The 26091-nt window shown below is 32.5% G+C and overlaps 1 protein-coding gene across 1 annotated transcript in view; it reads right to left on the reverse strand.

Moving 5' to 3' along the window:
- LOC134707158 (chitin synthase chs-2-like) overlaps positions 1 to 24341 on the reverse strand; it is a 71545-nt gene extending 47204 nt beyond the window's left edge. The window contains exons 1-13 of the mRNA XM_063566703.1: positions 24210 to 24341; positions 15377 to 15602; positions 14387 to 14551; positions 12991 to 13133; positions 11777 to 11875; positions 10376 to 10448; positions 9102 to 9157; positions 6010 to 6159; positions 5445 to 5571; positions 4611 to 4787; positions 2944 to 3227; positions 2167 to 2392; positions 289 to 318 (exon numbers count right to left, since the gene is read on the reverse strand). Coding sequence (XP_063422773.1) covers positions 289 to 318; positions 2167 to 2392; positions 2944 to 3227; positions 4611 to 4787; positions 5445 to 5571; positions 6010 to 6159; positions 9102 to 9157; positions 10376 to 10448; positions 11777 to 11875; positions 12991 to 13133; positions 14387 to 14551; positions 15377 to 15602; positions 24210 to 24265 — 1812 coding nt within the window. The 5' untranslated portion in view covers positions 24266 to 24341. The remainder of the gene's footprint in view (positions 1 to 288; positions 319 to 2166; positions 2393 to 2943; positions 3228 to 4610; positions 4788 to 5444; positions 5572 to 6009; positions 6160 to 9101; positions 9158 to 10375; positions 10449 to 11776; positions 11876 to 12990; positions 13134 to 14386; positions 14552 to 15376; positions 15603 to 24209) is intronic.
- Positions 24342 to 26091: the final 1750 nt, after the last annotated feature.

The raw sequence follows: 26091 nt of genomic DNA on the forward strand, positions 1-26091 counted from the left end.
ACAAAGCCATGACTAAAAATGAAAAGGACAAGCAGACAAACAATAGTACACATGACACAACATCGAAAACTAAAGAATAAACAACACGAACCCCACCAAAACTAAGGGTGATCTCAGGTGCTCCGGAAGGGTAAGCAGATCCTGCTCCACATGTGGCACCCGTCGTGTTGCTTATGAGATAACAAAAAATACGGTAAATAGTCTAATTCGGTAGGTTACGTTAATGAAAGGTAAGGGGACTGTAGTTACGACGTAAGGAACATATCCGATATCATTTGTGAAACATACCTGGTAGTGCTGACTGCTGTTTACTGGTATCTGAAAATATACTTTGATTTTTAATATAAATTAAATCCTGAAGATAGCTTGGACGTTTTGTAAGTTGTTCCAAAAGTTTATGTTTCAATAGTTTTTATTCGTATTAAATATAGAGAAGATAATTTTGACAATTCTTCCAGTTTTTCGTATGAACTATCATAATTTTCATAGATAAATCTGAGAGCTCTTTCTTAATTTGTTTTCATTTTATCAGATATTTTCGATACAGTTATGCCAAATCACTAGACAACATTGGAATGAATGAATGAGTAGTAAGCTGTTAACCCGCATAGCTTGTTTTAATATTTAACTATTCATTTTGGAATTTTTTTTGTCTTGAAGCCTTTTTTGCATATTTCAGATATATGATTGTACAAGTTAAAGTTGGAATTTTGTTCCAAAAAGTTCAACCTATTCTTCACAAGAAATTTTGGTTTAAATTGAATGTCAAATTATGATTATTTGGGTTTTTTCAATGGCTAAAGCGAGGAATGTGTCAGTATTAGCCTTCGTTAAATTTACCGAAAACCAGTTTATTAGATTTCACCTATCATTTTCTAAATTTATAACAACGTGATCTATATCACAATCCTTATATGAAATAGTGTTATCATCAGTATGAATATAAATGGTGCTGTTTTGTCCAAAATTTAATATGTCATTTATGACGAAATTGAAAAGATTTGGACCAAGAATTGACCCTTGTGTTATATCTTTAAACATGAATTCCCATTCACTTTAAGAACTTACATTCCTGATACGTTGTTTTCTTTTTTTTACATAAATTTGCAAAAAAGTTAGAGCATTGTTTTTACAGATGCTTCAAGTGTTAATAAAAGTAAATCGTGTTGTAAACAAGCAAATGCTTAAGTTAGATTAATCAGTATTACAGCAATATATTTGTCTTCGTACATAGCTTTTTTCCATTCTTCTTTTATCTTAATAAGTGCTGTTTGGCGATCAAAACATGACCTATCTGCCGAAAGCAAAGATTGAAAAGTTTATTAAAAAAATTGCTATAATAAATCATGTATAACTCTTTCTTGTTATTAGAAATACATGGAACACACTTACATATCTGTAAAACTCCTTACATAGGTAGTTATCTCTGTAGAGAATAATTCTTTTTAAAAATTTGGGATACATGCTAAGCTTTAAGGTTATCTGGAAAAAATCAACTTTAAATTGTTTTATGAACTTAAATTTTAATATGATAAGATATAAGTGGTTGTGCCATTTTTATAATATTTTGGTGACACTTTTTCATATCCAGTAGCTTTTCGTATATGCAATCTATTAATTTGTTTACTTACAAACTCTTATGTTACAGGTGAAAATTCAACTTATTAAAATCAGTTTTATTTTATTTTCTTCAATTTTATCATGCTTTGTTGATTTCTATCTATTCTTATGTTTGTCTCCTACATCTTCATCTACATTTATGAAAAGTGTATTGAAAATTTCTTTAGGATCACTGAGAATGCTATAATTTTCATTTAAATTATGTTATTGTTTGATTTAATGCTTTTATTGGATGAAAATTGTTAAATAGTGCAATTAAATGTTGTTGGTGTTTGACTAGCAGATTATTCATAAAACATGTTTCAATTATTTAAGCTTTTTTAAATTTTTGTATCAATATTTTTCTCTGTCTTCTGTACAACACCAAGTTAGTATCACTTCTGTTTTGAAGACAACATAATCTTTCCCTATTATATACTTGAAATCAACATAGAATTTAGTCATAAGTCATTAAGTTATTATTTATAAATATTACAATTTATGTTCTTTAGTATGTTTCAAAGAACAATAGCTAAAACTGATAGTCATATGCATAATCGTTAATACCTGTGTGGTATACTCTGTTCCATTTTCAGAAATGGTATTGTTATTCCTCTCCTCGTGCTCGTAATTAACTAGCAACATCAAACTAATCTTCTGGACCACAAGAGAACAAAACACAAGAAAAAATAAAAGCCCATAAATAATCACTTTTATGACTCTCAGGCTACTTCTCTCATGAACATCTTTAGATTTCATTTCTCTCGGTATATTGTTGAAAATATCCCAAAACCTAAAACAATCATATTATAATGTAATACCCTTTCTCATTTTCCATCTCCATAGATTTGTGAACGCATAATTACATTTTTGTTTTGTGTGTCAACCATCAAATTATATGGTACTAATAGTACGATTATTAGGTTGACATCTATTCTGGAACATCCGATTTCACCCCAAGTTTTTGATGTTTTTGTTTTGTTCAGTCTTTGTTTTTATCTACTAGTATGTTATGTTTTGGAATTTTTTGTTTTATTTCTATGATACAGGGTAAACTAATCAGCCCCATAACATCAATTTTTCTTTTCTCATAAGACTTCAATAGCTCATAATACAAACGCAAATATAGTGTAAAAGTCTGAGACAGCCTTTTCCCGCTTTTGTTTTTAAATTAAATATAAAAAAGGAGCTCCATAACCATGATAACCTATTAAAAGATAATTCGTAGCTTATTTTGTTCCTTAACTAATAATCTTCTATTTCACACGAGCACATTCTTAAAAGAAAGATAAGATTTTCATATGAAGATAAAAGATGTCTTTTTCTATTCATATCAGAACGTACGGTTTTTCTTTTCCTTTAGACTCTTTTTTCTTCTGTTCCTCTGTATCCTCTGTATCAACAGTATTTTGATGATCAGGATAAATTGATCCTGTACCAATGTCTTGTCTTGTTTTCGAAGGAAATTTGTTGTCTTCTTTTATACGTTTACGTACTGTTGTAGGGTTACTTTCACCATGACGGCTCGTTTGACTGGACGCTCCATTGTGCCTCATTTCTTCAGTAGTGTATCCATCTTTTTTAGTTTGGGTATCAGAGGGTGAGTCTTCAAATGTTGTATGTAGTACCTTATGAATACCAAACAATGATTATTATGAAATTAATAAAACAAAACAGACAACCAGATAATCAATTTATCAGATAGTTTTTGTGTATTTGCATGATAGAACAAGGTTTCTTTATTTCACCAACGAACAGGAAGATGACTATAATAAGTTCGGGTCAAACTCATAAACGTCGAATCATTCGTTAAGATGACGGTCGAAATTATAAATAAAGCCAATTCCGTGTTTTCGACATCACAAAGTCGTAATATAATATTTTATGTAAAGCTGAGCATAGCACTACAGAGACAGTTGGAACACAGATAAAGCCTTATATTATCGGGTCAAACTTTTTTTTAAGTTATACAGTACATTCATTTGTTTTGTAATTGATTTCACCATTTAGATGAAGGGCAATCAGGAAAAAATCTTCATATCTTATTGTATTCTAGGTCCCCTACAATAGGAACTCATTTTGTATTATTTCGGAACAGGAAAACAATAAATATTTATCTCTTTTTTTAATGAATAGGGCTGTATCCATAGGCGGATCCAGGGGGGGCCTGGCGGGCCAGGGCCCCCTTTCGTGGAAAAAATTTGGTTTATTATATAGGGAATCACTGAAGCATGACTGGAGCGGCCCCCACTTAGGTCAGTCAGCGCCCCCCCCCCCCCCTTAGGTAAAGTTCTGGATCCGCCACTGGTATCTTTGTATAAGTGTATTTCTTGCACCGCAAAATATATGTCAGACAATCTTAATAATGAATCAACTCTGTTTGAAATTTTAAAATTCGGTAATTAATTTACGCCATTTATACAGACACTTCACGTTATAGTGTGCTGTGATGGTAGATCTTTTAAAAAGCCAATACAATTATATATAACCTTAAAGCATTTATTGAAAAGTTTCTAATAAACAAAACAAAAAGTCTTGTCAAAAATTCGTTTTGCAAACGATATAACCTTATGTTTTGATTTTGAACGAATTTTTTTTTAAATCTGGCGTAATATGATAATGTCCTGGTGGATTTTTCTACCTTGAAAATACAAACAAACTAAGTTTATAATTTTTAGAATGATCCTTTCCCTTAATCTTGTACGAAAAAAGTATCCCATGCAGTTTTTTGTTTGAAATTATTTTAATTATAAGTAAATGTTTCTCTACAATTTCTGCTATTTTACTGTTGATAGTTAACTAGTTTGGCAGATTTCCTTTTTTATTTTTATTTCACTGGTTAAATTTTGACACATTATTAAGAAAACAAATGTCACGGATAACAACGTATTAAAAAACTGTCCTGTTTATATCCTTCCTGTTTTAGACCTTCTAAAAAATTCAGTCTGATATTTTTCCTTGTATTTAAAACGCAGAACAAATATTTTCAATCCTCTTATTCATTTACTTACCGTTTCTTTTTTCTCGTCGTTCTCTTTCTTTTTTTCAAACTCTACTTTTCTTTTCATTTTTCTAAACAATGTTCTTGCTTTCATACCTAACCAAATTGTGTGCAAAATTCCGAACAATTTTTCGCGATGGTATAACTGCTTTTCTAAAGATAAGTGAACTGGTTCTCTCATGAAAACCTGCAATATAAGTATTTATTTAGAACTCCAATAATAACATGTTGAAAATATATTAAAAACAAGAATGTGTCCTCAGTACACGAATGCCCCACTCGCACTATCATTTTCCATGTTCAGTGGACCGTGAAATTGGGATAAAAACTCGAATTTGGCATTTAAATTAGAAAGATCATATCATAGGGAACATGTGTACCAAGTTTGAAGTCGATTGGACTTCAACTTCATCAAAAACTACCTTGACCAAAAACGTTAACCTGAAGCGGGACAGACGGACGAACAGACGGACGAAAAGAACGGACGGACGAACGGACGCACAGACCAGAAAACATAATGCCCCTCTACTATCGTAGGTGGGGCATAAAAAAGTAAACTTTAGTATGTCATGGTAATAATTATATCATTTTTGGAAGATAATTAAGTAAAATATTCACAAGAAATGTAGAAGATTTGAAATGATGAACATTCAAACAAGTTAAAAGATAAAACTGATTAAATATTCGCAGATTATGATCATCATGACGGGTTGAATAGCCATTTAAGCAAAACAAAATGTGTTCTCAGCGATGCATATACATAAGGACACGATAGCGTTTGTCAAAAAATAAAAATAAATCTTGAAATTTTACGATGAATTATATTCTTGGTCAAGTGACTTACTCTATGTTTTCCAATTTTGCACTCTTTTTTCAGGTCATCTGGTAAAACTTTGTCTAATAACAGTTTGTTGGTCTGGTCAGGATTTGGCGGATGTTTCTTAGAAAACTCAGAATGAAGAACAAAAAATCTGAAATGTATTTTATATTCATCATGAATTCGTAGTAATACAAGCAGTTTATGATGTATCATTGAAAGTTGATTATTTGAATGTTTATTCCAAATACCTATCCCTTATGATATTTCGGTTCTTTAATCCTTGTTCATTTAATCTTGCACGACTCGTTAACATTCTCAAATAAAAATATTTCATTAAAAAAATAGATTTTGGCCCATTTAGATGAAGGGCAATCAGGAAAAAATCTTCATATCTTATTGTATACTAGGTTCCCTACAATAGGAACTCATTTTGTATTAGTTTGGCGTACGGTGACCTATAATAGTTGTTAATGTCTGTGTCATTTTGGTCTTTTGTGGATAGTTGTCTCATTGGCAATCATACCACATCTTCTTTTTTATATTGTTTATATCTTTTGAAGGCAAATAGCCATTAGCAAATAGGATTTACCTATTGTAAAAGTCCATGTGTGTTTTTCTGATTGGATAGCCATGTTTTCTTATTTTAGCTATTTCAGTTATACCATTATATAACAGTTGCCTTTTCACATATTGAGCATTGAAATTATCCCCTTGTTTCTGTTCTTTTGGCTTGATACACCTTTAAATTAAATAAATAAACACACATTTCACATAATTAAATACACATAGTTCTAGAAAAGCGCAGTGATAATATATCATTGCAAATACGAGAAAGTTTAACATTCGGTCCCGAATAACGGTTATTTCTTTTTGGTTGTCTTTGGCTCGCAAACAACTTTTTTTAATTGAAAAGTTCCTTATCAAATGGCAACATCAAACGCCATATTACATCAAACGAATGGAAAAACTCCAAACCAGTTCATATCTCAAAATAATATCTTTGATATTTATAGTGGTTTCCATGATTGACCATGATATCAAGTTCTAAAAAAATAAAAACAGATCTGTCATCAATAAAATAATTTACTCGGGATAGAAGATTGAAAATGCTACAGGAAAACAGTAGTTATGCGCATACAAACCTCTTCCTGTTTATTTATATATATTATTTACAATGAGAATGGCATATATATTTTTTTTAAATAAAAGATATCTATATAAAAATGCTAATCTTAGTTTCGTGAATTGTATTTTGAAAATAAAGGTAGCCCGTAAAAACTGACAAAACCAAATACTCGACTACATGTATATTAACCAAAGAAACGATTCAAAAACATTAATCTAAATCAGAAATTGTTGCGTTTATTTTCATTACGTTTTTCCGATAGAAAACAAAAAATGCAAAATTTGAAATTGCGAATTAAGGGAAAATTTGCTTACCCTATAAGTATCCGATATACCTAATGGGAGTTCACCCTGTCGCATTATTTGCATTAAAATATAAACTTCATCATAAGAGTTCCTGAATTTACAATATCATGATTCTGATTAAATCTAGAAAAGACGCCAGCAAGTGACATTTATTCAATGCTCTTCAACTTTGTACGTGTTTGGCTTTATAAATATTTTGATATGAGCGTCACGGATGATATGAGTCTAATGTAGACGAAACGTGCGTCTGGCGTACTTAATTATAATTCTGGTACCTTTGATAACTATTATTGTCCAAATGCGAATCTGGTGCAGTTAATTGGTACCGTTGATGTTATAGAAATATAACATGTATAATGAGTCTGGCGAAAATACAATATTTCAATCCTAGTATATATGATGAATTAATTTACAACCATTGGGTCGATGTTACTGCTGGTGGAGTTTTTATTCCCTGAGGGTATCAACAACCCAGTAGTCAGCACTTCTGTGTTGACATGAATTATCATTGATATGGTCATAATTATAAATTAGCTGTTTACAAAACTTTCCCGTCAATGTGTTTGTATTATCTTCCATTTTGGTGTGTTTTATATATGCGACTTTTTGTGTTTCTTTGGTTCTTATAACGTGACTCTGTACTTTAAAAGATCCTGTCAGTATGTTATTGTTCTAGAATATGTCTTCATGTTATATTTCTATTATAAATTAGAAAATACGTTGAACCACAAACGTCAAAATTATTTAATCGCGTAGTGGAATTAACCATTTGTGGATTCTTATAAATTCTATACAACTTCTGGACTATTTTAAATCTCGATCTATTTCTAAACTTAATTCTTACATACTTTTGATTTTTTAACCCTGTATGCTTACATTGCCCATGTGATAAACATTCAACGACAAAAATATGTGACGTATAAATTTTCTAACGTCAGACACACGAAGCAATGAGTGTGTTTTTAATTTGATAGATGTTGTTGTGTTCTGTTAAATTGTTTCTTTTAAAATTGTAACACGATGATGACTGCTGTACTTTTATTTTGACTTTAATTTTATTTATTATGTCTGTTTAGTTCACGCTTCATTGTAAATATGACGGAATTTGACGAGACTGTTGTACAAAGTGAGAGGTTAATCGCTATAAAATCAGGTTTAATCCACCATTTTCTACATTTGAAAATGCCAGTACCAAGTCAGGAATATGACAGTTCTTGTCCATTCGTTTTTAATGTGTTTTGTTATTTGAATTTGCCATGTGATTAGGGACTTTCCGATTTGATTTTCCTCTGAGTTCAGTATTTTTGTGATTTTAATTTTTCGCTGTATTTGGCAAAAATTTTATGATATTTTGGTCCTCAATACTCTTCGTACTTTATTTTGGAATTTTAAACATTATTTTAATCGAGCATCACTGCTGTGTCATTTGTAGACGAAATGCGAGTCCGGCGAAAATACAAAATTTCAACCATGGTATCTATGATAAGTATATTTACATAGTTTAGTTTAAATTTACACGTTTGACCTTACATCAAATCTTAATCAAATATATGACAAACGGGCGAAATAACAGAAAGCCGAACCAAAATGTCGAACAAATATATATATATATAATGGCCTTATACTTCTATTCATTTATCGTAGGCGTAATTATTTACATAATATTTATTAAAAAACTTGTCATCCTCGTGATACATGGACTGCCCACAGGACAGTGGTATTGACTAAGACAGTGATAATGACTGAGCCGTCGGCGAGGTTATTATCGCTTTCGAATTCAGTACTACTGTCCTACGGGCAGTCCATGTATCAAGATACTTTTCAGTACTTCGATAACTATTATGTATATTTCATTGAGGAACCATGTTTTTACAAATTCTCATATATTAAAAATGTTCAAAGCAATCTCGAGTTATTGTACGATTTATATAGCAAAGAGTGAAGACCGAAGACCAGTCGTAGTACTAGTTATACATGAATACTAAATAATGTTTTCTATAATTTTGAAATTTACGAAAACATATGGTAAACAATTCAACAACTTAAATATAAAATATTTCTAAACAGAGAAATCACGCCCCATCAGTCATAAACATGTAAAAGACCGTTACCGACAGTTTTTTTGTCCGTTTTGTTCTGTTAATGACTGGTTGAATTTATTACTGAAGAATAAAGAATGTCATGTGGCCCCTTTTTATCCAATAAGAGAAGCTAATTCGTAACCGTTATGAAATAAACATTTTTAAATACCTGACAAAATGCGCCTCTGCATGTTTAATTTTCGACATAAGTTTGTCCATTGACTCCTGAAAAAAACATTGTGTCGTATAACGTAACGTCATCACTGGGGTATATGTTATATCCGTAACTGCAGTTACGTATATCCAAAGATGGCGGACGATGTTTCTGGTCAATACGTTTTTTGTCAATTTTGTAATAATAGTGGTCATGGTGGTTTAACGTCTATTGATGACGTTTTAATCTACCAATTAGATAACAGATTGATCATAATAGTTTACATTAAAACTGCTGAACATATGATTATATATATCATTAAAACAAAACTTGTATCAAAAATACATATTTTTTTAAATATTTAAAATTTAAATTTAAAATAGAATTTTATTATTTTAGGAGAGAGTAAAGAATATTTTTGCTGTCTATACTTATGTCACCTAACTTCAATCAACACTTAAGAACCTAAAAAGATAAATTTTCTATTGTTTAAATATTAGAGATAGTTCATGTATGGTAAATAAATGTCCCTATAACTTTTTTGCGATAATTCCAGTGACTTATTTTACAATTTATAACAAGCACAAAGCATCAACACACTTGTATGAACGAACAAATGAAGACATATTCGAACAGAATACACAAATATGTACACGTGTAAAGATTTGTGTCGTTAGGAATCATGGCAAGTCATTGAGAGACATTATGGTCTCTTTATGTTGTTATTGTAACGGTATATTTCACATTGCCATAAAGCGCAGCGGTTTGGCTAGCACAAAACCAGGTTCAACCCATCATTTGTTTTCTTAAAATGTCCGGTACCAATTCAGGAATAAGGCAGTTTTTATTTAATAGTTCGTTTCTATGACTGTTACATTGTTGTTTGTTGTTTTTTTTTTGTTGCACTTTTGTGTTCTGTTACTTCTGTGTTTTTGCCTCTTATACTTGATGCGTTTCCCTCGGTTTTAGTTTGTAACCCGGATCTGTTTTATCTCAATCGATTTATGACTTTTGAACAGCAGTATACTACTGTTGTCTTCATTTAAAGGTATCTATATTCAGCTACAATGTAAAGTAAAGATATCAAACATAAAGAATAACGTACATATTTGTGCATGGAAAATATGACAATTGGACGATATTGGCACCTTAATTTAGAGGTATATAAGAGAATTTTAGAATATATGAAGTGATATAACAATTATATTCTATAGGATTAACGTTTCCTAATATTTTTTTTTGGTATATATATTTTTCCCGATATATCCATACATTGCACGTTGACTTACCCTAAAGTATGAAATAACAGTTTTGTGTTTATTTGCGTTGTCTCTGTATTGTTCTGGGACACTCCAGGAAAACCTGAAACAAATTATCTACATATTTGTGGTATGAGTGCCAATGAGACAACTCTCCATACAAGTCTCAGTTTGTAAAAGTAATCCATTAAAGGTCAAAGTACGGCCTTCATCATGAATCATTGGCTCACACCGAACAGCAAGCTTAATTAAAAAAAATAATTAAGGAATATTATTTCTGTCTCTGAAGAAATTACATAAAAAATGTGGTGCACACTGAATTACCCGCGTAGCGGGTTATTTAACAGTGTGCACCACATTTTTTATGTTATCTCGAAAAGACAGAAAAACATTAGTTATTTCTTATAATTTAATTCTAAATTCCATTTAAAACCGGAGAGAACCATAAAAAAACGTTGATGACGTCACGGTCACATGACTAAATTATGTTTATGGGCTGATAAACAAAACGACGTCAGCCAATCAGAAGACGCGTTGCATCCAAAATTAAATTATTAATATATAGATATATATATATAGAATAGTACATGGCAACATCCTTGTCGCATGCTGTATCACAACGAGGAAACAATATCAGTACTGGGGGCGGAATACCTGATATTGGTCAAGTGGTGATACAGTATGCATTACGGATTTTGTCATGTATTATTCTGTTTGTCATATATTTTAAAAGAACCCGATTCATAGGATCCCCTTTTTTCAACCGTCCGAAAATATAAGCAAATACAGGGAAATATTGATTTTCCTGTATTTTTCCAGCTGACTTGTTTTGCTTAATATCTCTTTTTATGATAGTCATAACGACCTAGAATTGAAAACAATCCACCTTCCCAATAAAGTGGGCAACAATGTTAGCAAGTATCATCTATTCAAAGATTATTTAGTGACATTCAGAGGGATTCCTATATCTTGCATATGAACTCCACATTTTCGACAGAGTTGCAATTTTGCTGTATCAAATATGTGAATATTTCGCAATCTAATTAAAATTCAATCTCCGCAGTCACTCATTTTTAATGTTTGGTCGATGCGTTGGACAAGCATAAAAAAATGAGCGAGCTTGGTAAATTAATTTTAATTAGATTTCAACATTTCGAAAACTAAAATTTCTTAAACCATTTTCTTTTGCAAGTATATTTTCGACATTCTAACTGCATGTGGTTACATTCGTATTATACCAGAAAATACAGCAACTGGACGTCGTATGTCAAACTTTGACGTCATTCGATATAATTATGAAGTAACGCCCGGTATGCGATACGGGTTTAATTTTTAAAAAAGCTTTTGTTGTACATAATGTTTGCTTGCTTTTGATTTTTTTTTAATACATAACATGTCGAAACATATCTTTAAAATATAAGGAATGTTTACTTTTTCAAAGACTTTCCGAGTTCTGTAGACAGTTGTCTGGAATACTTTGGCCTGTGCTCTGTATGAACTTTCTTTGACTGTCGTAAATGGAATTGTGTTCTAAAATCAAGAATAAAGAAAGTGATATATTTGAGGAAAAATCATCATATACATGCAAGTCTATAGAAAATATTGTTACTGTGCTTGATTTTCGTCAATATAACGTTATCATAGTATATAAAAATGAAATAATCAGGTAAGAAAACACATACATACAACAAAATAGATAAAGCCAGAAAAAGCTGGAATCCCGCTGTTTTAACATGTGTACTTATTTTCGTGTTTTTCTACGGTAAAACAGAAGGTGGAAGATTACCAAGAGGTTATTCAAAGCACAAGTCCAAATAACAAAAACTGATGACAAAACAAGAATGTGACAAAAATTAAAATTCACAAAACTCTACATAGTGAACTATATATAGACTGAGCAACTGGGGGATCAGGTGTTGTTGGGATTCTATCACTACTAGTGGCATTCGTCGTGTTGCTCATTGTAAGAAAAAATTGGCGATAAATTTCATTCAGTGATGTCCCAGTAGAGAAACGAGAACATATTCGTGGTAATCGTGGACATAGCTAGCACATTTATAATGTTTCGTTGACCAAACAGATTGTTTAAGTTTTTAAATTCTTACATTTTGTTTACACCTTTTTCGATAAATATAATTATTCTCTTTATTTTTTTAAATTTACAGCTGGATATCTATAATAAAAAAATGTGGTATGATTGACAATGAGACAAATCTCCACAAAGACCAAATGACGCAGATTTGTTATCGTAAGGCCTTCAACAATGAGTAAAGCCCTTACCGCATAGTCAGCTATAAAAGGCCCCATAACGAACAAATGAAACAGTTCAAACGAGAAGACTTTTGGTCTAATTTATGTACAAAAAATGAACGAAAAACAATTATTAACACATCGACAAACACCAACCACTGAATTACAGGCTCCTGACGTGGGACAGACACATACATACCGAATGTAGCGGGGTTAAACATGATAGCGGGATCCAAACCCTCCCCTAACATGGGACAATGGTGTAACAGTACAACATAAGAAGGAACTATAGAAATCAGTTGAAAAATGCTAAACTCATCAGATGCATAGTAATACATCTAACAAAAACACAGAGTGGACGTGGATATCTTAATGTTTTAATATATAATAATTACTCTGATATTGTGCCGGTTGGTCCCTTTTTGATAGTAAAAAGATCGCTGATGAAATCATTTGTACTGTCCTTCATACAGTCAAACAAATCGTCGTTCAGAGTGTCCCTGTTCTTATCAAGAAAGCCATTACAGTCATACCGTACCTAAAAAGTAACAGCTCGAAAGGGTAGTATTTATAAACATTGTTATTCTTTATTTCTATACTTCTTTTAATATTGATTTTAGAAAATATTTCGAACAGAGTAAAGCATGAGGGGTCAGACATTGAAGTAAACTACTTTAGCATATATAATTTAAACTTGTAAATTTGACAGGTTTAATCTCACTAATATAAGTCGAATTGGTTTCACTATGCATTTTGTTTGACCTTAGAGTCATTTTTTTTTTAATCACTTGTCTGTACAACTTCATTATTCCTATGATCAAATGTCTCAGAGAAAGATTGAGGGCGCTTGACTTCTTGTTTTATGTCTCCATATGTTCATGTGATCGTCAAAAGACAGAAAATAGGTCAATGGCTACATATATATATAGTAAAAATACGTAATATGTTTTGAGACCAGACCTTTGATATTGATATAATTAATATCAGATCTTAGATGTTGGTATTAAATCTTTGATATTGGTAAAAAAAAATTGGATCAAATCTTCGATATAGGTATCAGATTTATGATATTGGTATCAAATCTTCGATATTGGTATCATATCTTCGATATTGGCATCATATCTTCGATATTGGTATCATATCTTCGATATAGGTATCAGATATATGATATTGGTATCATTTCTTCGACATTGGTTTCAGATCTTCGACATTGGTATCAGATCTTCGATATTGGTATCATATCTTCGATATTGGTATCATATCTTCGATGTTGGTATCATATCTTCGATGTTGGTATCATATCTTCGATATTGGTATAATAACTTCTATATACGTATCAGATCTATGATATTGGTATCATATCTTCGAAATTGGTATCAGACCTTTCATATCGATATGCGATCTTAGATATCTGTATCAGATCTTTGATATTTGTATCAGATCTGCGACACTGTTATCAAATTTTCGATAATCGTATTAAACCTTTGATATTGGAATAAGATCTTTGATTTTTGTACACAGATCTTCGATATTATTATCAGATTTTTTTTATTAGTATCAGATTTTCGATATTGGTATTAGACCTTTCAAATTGATTTTAGTATCAAATCTTTGATTTTAGTATCAGATCTTTGATATTAGTATCATATAGATCTTTGATAAGTTAACTTTTTGTCTCGACACAAGGTAAAACGATACTTTATTTAAAAAAAAACACATGACTGTCTGTTAAGCATGAATTTCTTATTTTCTTGATATTGAAATATATGGTCGATAAATATGTATATTTACCTTTCCGGCGAAATGGCATACTGTGAAAACTGGATCGTCATTTCGTGATTTTTTAATGATTTCTGATTTAGCATGGTTTGTTCTAATTTTAAGAACAAAACCTGCATCTGAGCCTTGCCTGAACTTAGTTTCTTCGTCCAGTAAATTGAGTAACCCAAATGGCTTCTAAATAGTAAAAGGAATAGAATTGGAGGTCGATAAATGTTGAGAAAAGAAATAATTATTTGAATGGTATCTATTGAACAGTTCTGTTAGTGAACAAATATTGGAGAACACTACCGTAATATGAATATTGTACTGCATTAACTCTGCCACACCAAATCTATATTCTACTAAAAGTAATTTCAAATATTCTTACACTCTTCATATGGCTACAATTTCATAGTTTAATATCATATATAAATTCTTAATAAGAACCACATGTTCTGAAGCGATAAACATAGGGCATACTAGATTTTTGTTATGTCCTACATTTGATATTACTATCTTTTGGGAAAACGAACGTAACATATGCAAAGCGAAGTTTTTAAGAAGCCGTTAAGACATTAAAGGTGCAATACTTTGACATAATTAATTTCAAAAAATGTTGTCCATAAGGATATGAACAGAATTGTGCAACAGACACAGCCTCTTAATGTACAATACCCCTATTTAATAGATTTCAAATATGTAACATTATCAATAAGATTATAAGCAGACTTGTCCCAAGTCAGGAGCCTCTGGCCTTTGTTAGTCTTGTAGGATTTTTAATTTTAGTTTCTTGTGTATAATTCGGAGTTTAGTATGACGTCCATTATCACTGTACTAGTATACATCTTTTTAAGGGCCAGCTGAAGGACACCTACCGGTGCGGGAGTTTCTCGCTACATTGAGGACCCATTGGTGGCCTTCGGCTGTGGTCTGCTCTATGGTCGGGTTGTTGTCGCTTTGACACATTCCCCATTTCCTTTCTCAATTTTATTTTATTGAACAACAGGAAATGTATAATACCTCTAGGAACGTATCGATAATGTCGTCATTATTTTTGAAATCTATATCTTCTAATGGAATGCCTTCATCACGGTATAGCCTTTTCTCATTCGTAAACACATGTTCGTTCATAAAATTCTGTAAACGTTCATTGACAAAATTGATGCACAGTTGTCCAAAACTGTTGACTTCAAGATTCTCGAACCCAGCAATATCAAGTATCCCTATAGATGCAGCAACCTTTTTCCTGTATGATTAAAAAACACAAGATTAATATAAAAACAAATATAACACGTTACTAGAATCATATTCAAAACAGTGTGGTCCTGGCCATTGATTGACAACATAAATTATCCCATTGACTGGGACAGATTAGGTGAACGTTTGTCGGTAACAATCACTGCTCACTATGTACTTGTTAAAGACACTGAATCTGTGGGGTCACCAAAGGTTCTCAACACCTAAATAAAGCAATTCGAAAAACGAATCCAGAATAATACGATGTGTTGATTTATATCAATAATATAAATCAAAACAGAAAGGTTATTCCTGAATAATTTTTCGAATTATTTTATTATTAAAGGCGTTAAGAACCTTTGGTGACCCCACAGTTTAAATTCTATAATAAGTAAGAAGTGAGCAATGCTCGTTACAGACAAACGTTCACCTAATCTGTCCCAGTCAATGAGATAATTTAGGTCGTCAATCAATGGCCAGGACCACACTGTTTAGAAAATGATTCTATGTGTATATTGTTCTCGTAAAATAATGTACGGAAATGTTTTATTTATCATATACAGTCCACTTTAATATAACTGGCAATATCTTTATAACTATTGCCAAAAAATATTAAGAATTGCCTGTAACATACATTAACAACATTCATTACGACCAATAAGATAAATCCGATAAACCCGTCAAGCAACTTTTTATTAAAGGTCATATGTACTTTTACAAATACGCTGGCCAATACCTTTATTTCATCTTCCTATTTTCACGCGTAGAGATAAAATTTGACCTTCATCAAGTCATTGTATAATATGGCAAGTTGTAAGTTATATGTGGCTGAACGTTGGAAAGTAATTGGAATGTAAAATGTCGGTAGTAGTACTAAAGCATAGGTAACCATTTCAATGTTAATCACACCGTCATTGTCAGAGTTTTACAATGTCATATTGACACAGGAACTGTAAATGATAGACCAATGTTCAGAAGACCCCGTTTAACAACCAATCTTGATGACAGACTGCTTATGCATCGTGCTAACGTCATCCCATTTACTCCTCCCCCGCAGCTTAGACACCACTGGCCTCCAGGTGGTCATGTTAGTGTTCGCATATTGATCCGTCGACTTCACGCATATTGATCCGTCGACTTCAAAGAGGCAAACTTAGAGTACGTAGTGTTGTCAAGAGACCTACCATAACTACAAAGCACCATAAAATCAGGTTTCAATGGGCAAATGACCATCGAAGCTGGTGGGACATTAGAAGCTGGCAAAAAAATAATTGGTCAGATGAAAGTCGGTTTCTGTAACGACCAGTAGACGTCGGAAAATAAAACTGCCTATGCCCAAAACAACATTTGCCCAACGACTACATTCGATCTGGTGGTGTTACAGTATGGGATTGCTTCTCATACCGTTTTAATCTGAGTATGCATATTCTGCAGGGTAACATGAACGGACAGACATACAAGGATTTTGTGCTTAGAAATAAATCTCCAACATTGAGATCCACCACTGCAAATTTTAGCGATTTAAGAGTGGCAATTGTTGATGAATTGAATAGATTTCCTCAACTAAAATTAAGAAGGCTTGTACAGAGTATGAGACGCCGTGTTGTGGAACTGTCCCGGAAAAGAGGTGTTTACACATCATATTGATATTAAATTTAACGAACATAGCTAATTAAGGCAACAGTAGTATACCGCTGTTTGAAACTCATAAATCGCTTGAGAAAAAAAACAAACCGGGTCACAAACTAGAAATGAGGGAAACGCATCAAATATAAGAGGAGAACAACGACACAACAAAAACACAACATTTAAATGTAACAAAGATTATTTGTAGAGAATCTTAATGATATTGGGTGATAAATTGTCATTATAAAAATCAGAGTGAAACTTAAATTGCGTTTGTGATTTGTGTAATTTACATTATTTCTATGAACGCAAAATGTAAATGTATAGAACCTACATGAGTGACCAAACTTAAGTTCATGGTTTGTTTATGGTATATGTTAGCCAAATTGCAACATGAATGGGTTTTTTTTCTTTTTCGAAGAATAACTGATTTTTTTTTTATGAAATTTGTTTCGATGCAATAAAAAAAGGTGGTGCTTAACTTTTAGCGGACTGTATACATAAATCTTTTTTTTTTCGCCTATACAAAATAAAAACCTTCCATTATTATCAACTTGATATCAATGTATAAAATTATATAAAGCGACCTCTTATGTGATAGATGCTACTGTTACGTATTGGTCGAGGGGGAGATGTAAAGCATCAAGCAACCATTGTTTACATTTAGGAACTACTTTAATTAAGTATGTGTGTAATTAACAATAACATATTCATAAGCGTGGCGTAACTAAATAAGAAGTCAATGACGGATATAACATTTCTCTTCCCTAGATTTTTTCAAGTGAATACTTTAAAATTGACTAGATATATAAATGAAATAGAAATTAAAACAGTTGTTCTTTATCTTTAAAAGTCTGATATTATGATTATAACTTTAATAGTTCTGAGTATTAATTAATGTTCATATAGCACCTTATGAAAAATAAAATGAATACTGTCTTATGTGAATACTGTTCGGTTTTGTCTATTCTAAGTCACTAATTCACTAACTACGTTTACTACGAGATATAATTAACACTACACTAAAAATACGGAAACTCTAAAAGTTTCAACTGATGCACGTGGGATTATTATGCCCACAACACTGTGCGTCAATCATATATAAAATCTTTCAACTTGTTGGATTTCCTTTCCCTTGTTGGATAACGCTTTACTGGTGTTGTTGGTTGATTTGATTTGTGTTCTTCAGATTTTTGTGGACGGTGTTCATTTTCTGTTGGGTTGACATGTTCACTACTTATATGATTGTCCAATGTAGTTTGTTCTGAAATTGATTGTTCAGTGTTAGTAATGTTTGAATCGATAATTTGATCGGCATGTCTTCTCCATATTGTTGTAGGATCGATTTGTACTTGATACGACACAGGTCCAGTTTTCGTTGATATCGTCCCTGGTGTCCATTTATTTTTGTTCCGGTAATCATGGACTACAACTGATTGTCCATCATTAAATTCACGTTGGTAAGTTTTTCTACGGTCACACATTTCCTCCTGTTTAGTTTGAACTTGGTTTTCAATGTTCGGTCTTAAAAGATTCATCCTTGTTTTCAAATATCTTCCAATCATAAGTTTTGCTGGAGTTTCATTTGTTGTACTGTGTTTAGTGTTGCGGTATGCTAACAAAAACTGTGCTAGTTTTTTCGAAACGGTTCCTGAATCATTTGAACTAGATTTCATAGCTTGCTTAAAAGTTTGCACAAAACGTTCTGCTAAACCATTTGTCGATGGGTGATATGGCGCACTTCTGATGTGTTTAATACCATTTAATTGCATGAAATTTTCAAATTCCTGTGATGTAAATTGTGGTCCATTGTCACTCACAATACGTGATGGTATTCCGTTCCTTGAGAAGATTGTTCGCAAAACATTGATTGTACTTTCTGATGTAATGTTTTTCATTTTTATTACTTCTGGCCACTTTGAATGTGCGTCAACCATGATAAGAAACATAGACCCTAAAAATGGTCCTGCAAAATCAATATGAACTCTGTCCCATGGCTTGCTTGGCCATTCCCACGCATTAAACGGTGCTCCTTTCGGGGAGTTTTGATTTAGTTGACATCCATTACAGGCTTTTGTCAACTTTTCAATATCCTGGTCGATTCCTGGCCACCAAACAAAACTTCGGGCCAATGCTTTCATTTTAACGACACCAAGATGTCCTTCATGGATCTGTCCTAATACCTGACTACGAAGTTTATTAGGAATTATCACTCTTACGCCCCACATAAGGCATCCTTGATGTACTGTCAGTTCATTTCGCCTAGAATAATATGGCGCATATTCACCATCTTTGTGAATAGTGTTCCAGCCATCCTGTGTGAAGGTAGTTATAAGTCCCAAAACACGGTCATTTCTTGTTTCCTGCTGAACTCGTTTGTTCGAAACGGGAATTGCTTCCATTTGCGCAATATGGAAAGATTCCACCATTTTCAACGAAGTGTCTACTTCAGTACTTTTTATTGGAAGTCTAGATAACGAGTCTGCGTTTGCATGTTTAGCAGTTCCTCGGAATTCGATCTCATATTCATATCCTGACAAGAAAAGTGAATATCTTTGCAAACGAGCTGACGCTGTAACTGATACTCCTTTCTGAGGGTTGAATATATATATTAATGGCTAATGGTCTGTGATCAATTTGAATTTTCGCCCGTATAGGTAGGAATGGAATTTCTTAATTCCCCAAATTATTCCTAACGCTTCCTTGTCTATTTGCGAATAATTTTTCTCTGCTGGTGCTAGTGATCTAGAGGCGAAAGCTATCGGTCTGTCTGATCCATTTGGATATCGATGAGATATGACGGCACCCAAACCATAAGGTGATGCGTCACATGCTAGAGTGACAGGTAACTCTGGATTAAAATGTGTCAATATCATATCTGAGGTGACTAAGTCTTTCACCTTGTCGAACGCCTCTTGGCATTCCTTTGTCCACCTCCATGTTATATCTTTACGCAGAAGATTATGTAGAGGACTTAAAATCGCTGATAGGTCTGGTAAAAACTTGGCATAGTAATTTATCAATCCTAAAATAGACTTAAGCTGAGACACATTTTCCGGTGCTGGAGCGTTCCTTATTGCTTCAATTTTGTCTGGTGTTTTGTGGAGTCCACGTTTGTCGATTACATGTCCACAAAATGTTACACTGTCCTTAAAAAATTCACATTTGTCTATATTAGCCTTTAGTCCATACTGACTTAGTCTTTTCAGTACAGACTCTAAATTGTTCAAATGTTCTTCGTCTGTCGATCCTGTAATTATCATGTCATCCAATAAACATTGAGTTCCAGGAATTCCATTTAATATTTGTTCAATAGTTCTCTGCCATATTGCAGGAGCTGATGCAATTCCAAACGCCATACGGTTATAGCGGTATAGTCCACGGTGAGTGTTTATAGTTAGCAAGTCTTTACAGTCTTCATCTACTTCAAGTTGTAAATAGGCTTGCTTTAAGTCCATCTTTGTATATTGTATTCCTCCATTTAAATTTGCAAAAATGTCATCAATTTTTGGAAGCGGGTATTGATCAACATTTAACATGAGATTTAACGTAACCTTGAAATCTCCACATATTCTTACATTTCCATTTTTCTTTAATACTGGAACTATAGGTGTAGCCCATTCACTGTGTTGAACTTTATTCAATGTTCCTTCTTTTTCTAATCTGTCCAATTCAGCTTCTACTTTTGCACGCAAAGAAAACGGCACAGTTCTAGCTTTAATATACTTTGGACTGCTGTTGTCTTTTAGGGACAATTTGGCTTTTATTCCCTTTATTGTTCCTAGTTCATCTTTAAATACATCTTTGTATTTATTTTGTAAATTTTTGATTACTTCCCCTGTTTACTTTTGATTTATACCATGAACCTCCCTAATTTCATTCCAGTCAAGTTTAATATGCTTTAGCCATTCCCTTCCGAACAAAGGCGGTCCTCCTTTAGGTACTACATATAGTGGCAACACATTTGTTTCTCCTTTATAATGGACTTTAACATTTGCACACCCTAAAGGTTTTATACTTTCTCCTGAGTAAGTTTGTAATGTAATTGTAGCTTCGATTAGTTTAACATGACCTAGCCTCTTTGAAAAATCTGCCTGTGATATGACCGATACTGCTGATCCAGTGTCAAGCTCCATTTTAAGCGTTACTCCTTCAACCGTAGGTTTTAACCACATGACATCTTTTGACGATTTACCGTTATTAATTTCAAATGTTTCTAGACTAGCGATACAGTTATCACTATCAGAATCTTCCTCTAAAGCATGTACGGATTTCTTGTTTTCAAATTTTCTTGATTGAGGTTTCTTATTAGATTTTGACATGCAGGTTTTCTTTATGTGGCCTGTTTTGTTACAGTTGTGACAGATTGCGTTCTTGAATTTGCAATCGAAAGGTGAGTGTCCTGTGTTGTTACACCTGTAACAGCGAGAGTTCCCGTTGTTATGCTGTGGTTGAAATTTAGATTTTCTTGCACTCATTTTGTTTACCCCCTCAGTTCTATGTTTAGCTTGTAATTCGGTTGCATCTTTGGATGCGGTCTCCATAGCCACACCAATATCTACTGCTTTATCATATGTCAAGTCTTTTTCTGACAATAACCTTTTCTGAATGTTCGGGTTTTTAAGGCCACAAACTATCCTGTCTCTTAACTTTTCTTTGAGGTCTGTAAGAGTTTTCGTAATTGTGCAACATAATCTTGTATTGATTCCCCCTCTTTTTGGTCCCTTTTATCAAACCTGAATCGTTCTGATGCTTGTAGCGGTTTGGGAGCTAAATGATCCTTTAATAGCTTAACTAATACGTCGAATGTTTTCTCTGATGGTTTGTCCGGAAATGTTAAGTCCCTCAACAACGAGTATAGTTTCCCCCCTATCAGGCAAAGTAGGGCAGGAACCTTTTTGTTTCCGTCGATTTCATTTGCGACAAAATATTGGTCTAATCGTTCAACATACGAGTCCCAGGGTTCAATTGTTTCATCAAATGGGTCAATTTTCCCTATCAAACCAAATGCTGCCATGATGTATGTGATGTACCGCAGATTCCTTTGTTTGGAACACACGTGGAGTCGAACAAAGAATCGGGCTTATCAATTCGGTATTTAGCTATTTTCATGCAAATGTTCAGTGTTTTCTTTTGATTTTACCAATGTCTATACGTTTGTTTCATATTGTGTAATGTTCATTGTTGCTGTGGTTCGTTCTCGTCGCCAGTTGTTACGTATTGGTCGAGGGGGAGATGTAAAGCATCAAGCAACCATTGTTTACATTTAGGAACTACTTTAATCAAGTATGTGTGTAATTAACAATAACATATTCATACGCGTGGCGTAACTAAATAAGAAGTCAATGACGGATATAACAGCTACTTTGAAAGTAATTAACAGCTCCGGAAACGAATAAACACTACGGAGTATTGGGTTATTCTTTGTATTGTGAATCTCACAAAATTTCATTGAAACTTACAACAAAAAAACTTCTCCAGTGTTTCCAAATTCCATCATTTGATAATATATGTATAGGAGCTGTACATTTTCTTACAGTTTAAACTTAACATCAAATTCTTGCAAAAACTTTTAAAATATTCAAAACTAACGAAAACGTTAATCAAAATAGGAAAATAACACCATCGTCACGTGCAGGTAGAATAAATGAACAGTAAACATAATTCTAATATGACGTGCTTCTTTCGCTTTGTAAACAACACTGTGATAAAATTCTCGATATATCTATACTTAGCGCAGACTCAGGGATATACATAATAATGGCTGTTACAATATACTTCCCACGTAAATCTACATATATTGGAACCTATTTGCAGACCCTTTGCCGATTTTATTGTTTTAAGAAGTGCAATTAAAAAAAGACAAAATAACTGTTATTCTTATTCGGATGCATAATAAAAAGAAGTAATGCACAAGAGCTCGGAGTTATCAACAAATTAAAAATAAAATAAAATTCCGCGAAAGTCTATTAATTTTTTTGGCGCATTTAAATCATTTTAAAACATGACGTCATACAAATGAAACCGCTAAAGTTGAAAGTTTTCTGTTACGTGCACCATTGAAATTCGTATGATATTGTATTAAAACTGAATTTTGAGGTAGGTTTTGTTTTGTTTTATTTTCTATTCTATTGCATTATTTGCATATTTACTAATTTCAGCAAGTCAACATGGCGGCTCCTTAGTTACGAAATGTCAACTTTGGATTTGACGTTCCAAGCTAACGAGAAAATCATGTAAATATTAAAAATGGCAAATATTGGGTTTGAGAATTAGAAAAATTAAACAGTTTTTTTTCTATCGGTTATTCACGAAATTACCCATGCAAGCTACGGATTTATTAAGATATTTGAGCTTTATCTAACAGGGAGTAAAAAAGATCAGCCACACACCCACCAAACCGACCCTCGCTTCAGTATTTTAATTAATGACCGTATTTGTCCTATTTGAAACGAAATAATTCATGGAAGCCATAGATTGTTGGAATTTACACATGGCCTGGGCCGTGTGTAAATTTCCAACAATCTATGGCTTCCATGAATTATTTCTCTACCATCTACCCAATCAAGGTTATCAAACTGGTGATCGGTGCTTTACCTTTAAGAACCCATTGTGCAATACTTCTCTTTATATGTAGGTAGCAACACTTATGAAGAAAGTTAGGCATATTCTTTTTACTCGCACTAGAAATTTTCACATTGGGCAAATATAATCAAAAGCCTCTGTAGTTAAGATTAGTTCTCAACCAAACGCAATCGTTGATTGATAAGAGAAAATACTAAATATGACTAAGATATTAAGAGTTTTAGACAGTTGTTAGCTAGAACAATTTTTGATTGAATTGGCATAGAATGATTATTCCTTCTGTCAATGCGATATTTGTAAGCTCATTTCTGTTTTTTATCATGTTCATTGAATCGTTACAAAAAGAACTTAATAGCTACGGAACCTTCATAGGTGACAAAATAAAGAAAATAATAATGTCTCAAACCTTTGTTTAGTGGGGTTCAGATCCTCATTGATTCTTCTAATCACCCATCCAAACATTCGCTCATAGATAGCTTTGGCCAAAGCATCACAGCTGTCTCGGGCTTGTTCTAAATTTTTCAAATAGTAAAGCTGCTCACCTGAACAAAGCAATGAATTAATAAGCATAACAAATAAGATTTCAAATAGCGTGATTTTTCTAATTAAAAAAGAATAAATTCTCATTTACTATATATCAAATCAATAGTATTTAGTTATTCGATGTCCCATCACAGTCTGTTCTGTGAATCTTCTTGAGGAATGGTTCCAATGCGACCCCGTAGCATTTTCAATTTGTTAAAATAAGATAAAAACGCCAGTACAGTTTAACTCGTTTTAGTAATATTATGTTACAACATTACTTGTTTTTTTACCTCTTGCATTTATCTCCAACATTTTGTATTTTTCCAGTGTTTTCAAAACTCAGTCATCAATTGCAAGCACTAGTTAAGTGTATTACCTTTGAAAAGTTTTGTTATATAATTGATTTATTAATAAGGACGTTCATACTTTTCCTTCCACTTGCAAAAATATTATTTCAGCAGAAGTTATTGAGAATCAATCAGAACTTCGATATCGTAAGTTAAACGAACAGTCCAAAATTATGCACAATACACTACACAGAAAACCTAAAAAAGAGCATCTAAAAGTTAAGATTTTCACTCATATCGTAAGAAAGCGTAAAGTGGTTACAGAGTTTATAGTCAGAGAAAAATTAGCCATTATTTTCATAAATTCTTTTCAAATAATACTTATCTAATGAGAACTATACCTGAAACAAAAGCTTACCTCCTTTACCTACAAAATTAATCAAAACATAAAGTAATCAATATTATGAAGCAGAACGTGTCAGAAAAAAAATCCTATAGCTAAATCAAATATTATTATCAAAACATACATAATTACATTCATATGCATATGCAATCTTAAAATTTACAAAATAAATTCTTTATCAACGTTAACAGCAGACTACTCTTTGAGCTTTGCACAAACACATGTTTATTCAGTTATACTGATTCCATGTTTCATACATATACCTTCCATAATAATATATATAACTGACACCATAGTGTTGATTAAACCCACTACACAGTAAACTAGAATGTTTTAGAAAGCTAGGAAAAAATACTTTTGATATAAACCTTATTGTGTATTGCCTTGATGTTAAAGTTTCAATTTTAACGAAATCATAGTTGATATTCTACGGCAATATGAAATTCAACGACAATTCTAAAACATGTTCTGTGTCTGTGTTAATAGGAAGTATTGGATAATGAAACGTGAACGCGAGCGGCAATTTGATCCCAAACATCATATATGGAAAATCAATTGCTATTATATCAATTAATAATGCTTTTTAATCTCTTATTTGATAAGAACTTCAAACTGCTTTGATGTGAGCGGCACTGATGAGTCTTATGTATTCGAAAAGCTCGTCCGGTTTACAAAATTATAAGCATAAAATCATTGACGAGTTTTATATTAAAATAAATTTGTATAACAAACCTCCATATTCTGTCTTGGTTTTGATAAGTGCCAAACAAAGTTCTAATGGAACTACATTCAGGAGTTGTGCAGCTATCAACATACAATAAATATAAGATTAGATTCCGGAATTCTTTATAATGTTGAAACATTTCGTTAGTTTTTCCTTTAAACTTTTACAAAATACATGAACTTCAAGAAATCGCTACATATGACTATAAATTGACTTCAAATATTGTAACTCAACTCTAGAAAATTATAACTCATTTATAGATTGGACTCGGGTCATTTAACACATATCATATATAGTTCCAATTTACTCTCAGTCAGAAAAAAAATGATTTTCTGCAGTCGATTCCTCG

Source organism: Mytilus trossulus, chromosome 2 (genome assembly GCF_036588685.1).
Source record: "Mytilus trossulus isolate FHL-02 chromosome 2, PNRI_Mtr1.1.1.hap1, whole genome shotgun sequence".
In the NCBI taxonomy this organism is placed as follows: domain Eukaryota; kingdom Metazoa; phylum Mollusca; class Bivalvia; order Mytilida; family Mytilidae; genus Mytilus; species Mytilus trossulus.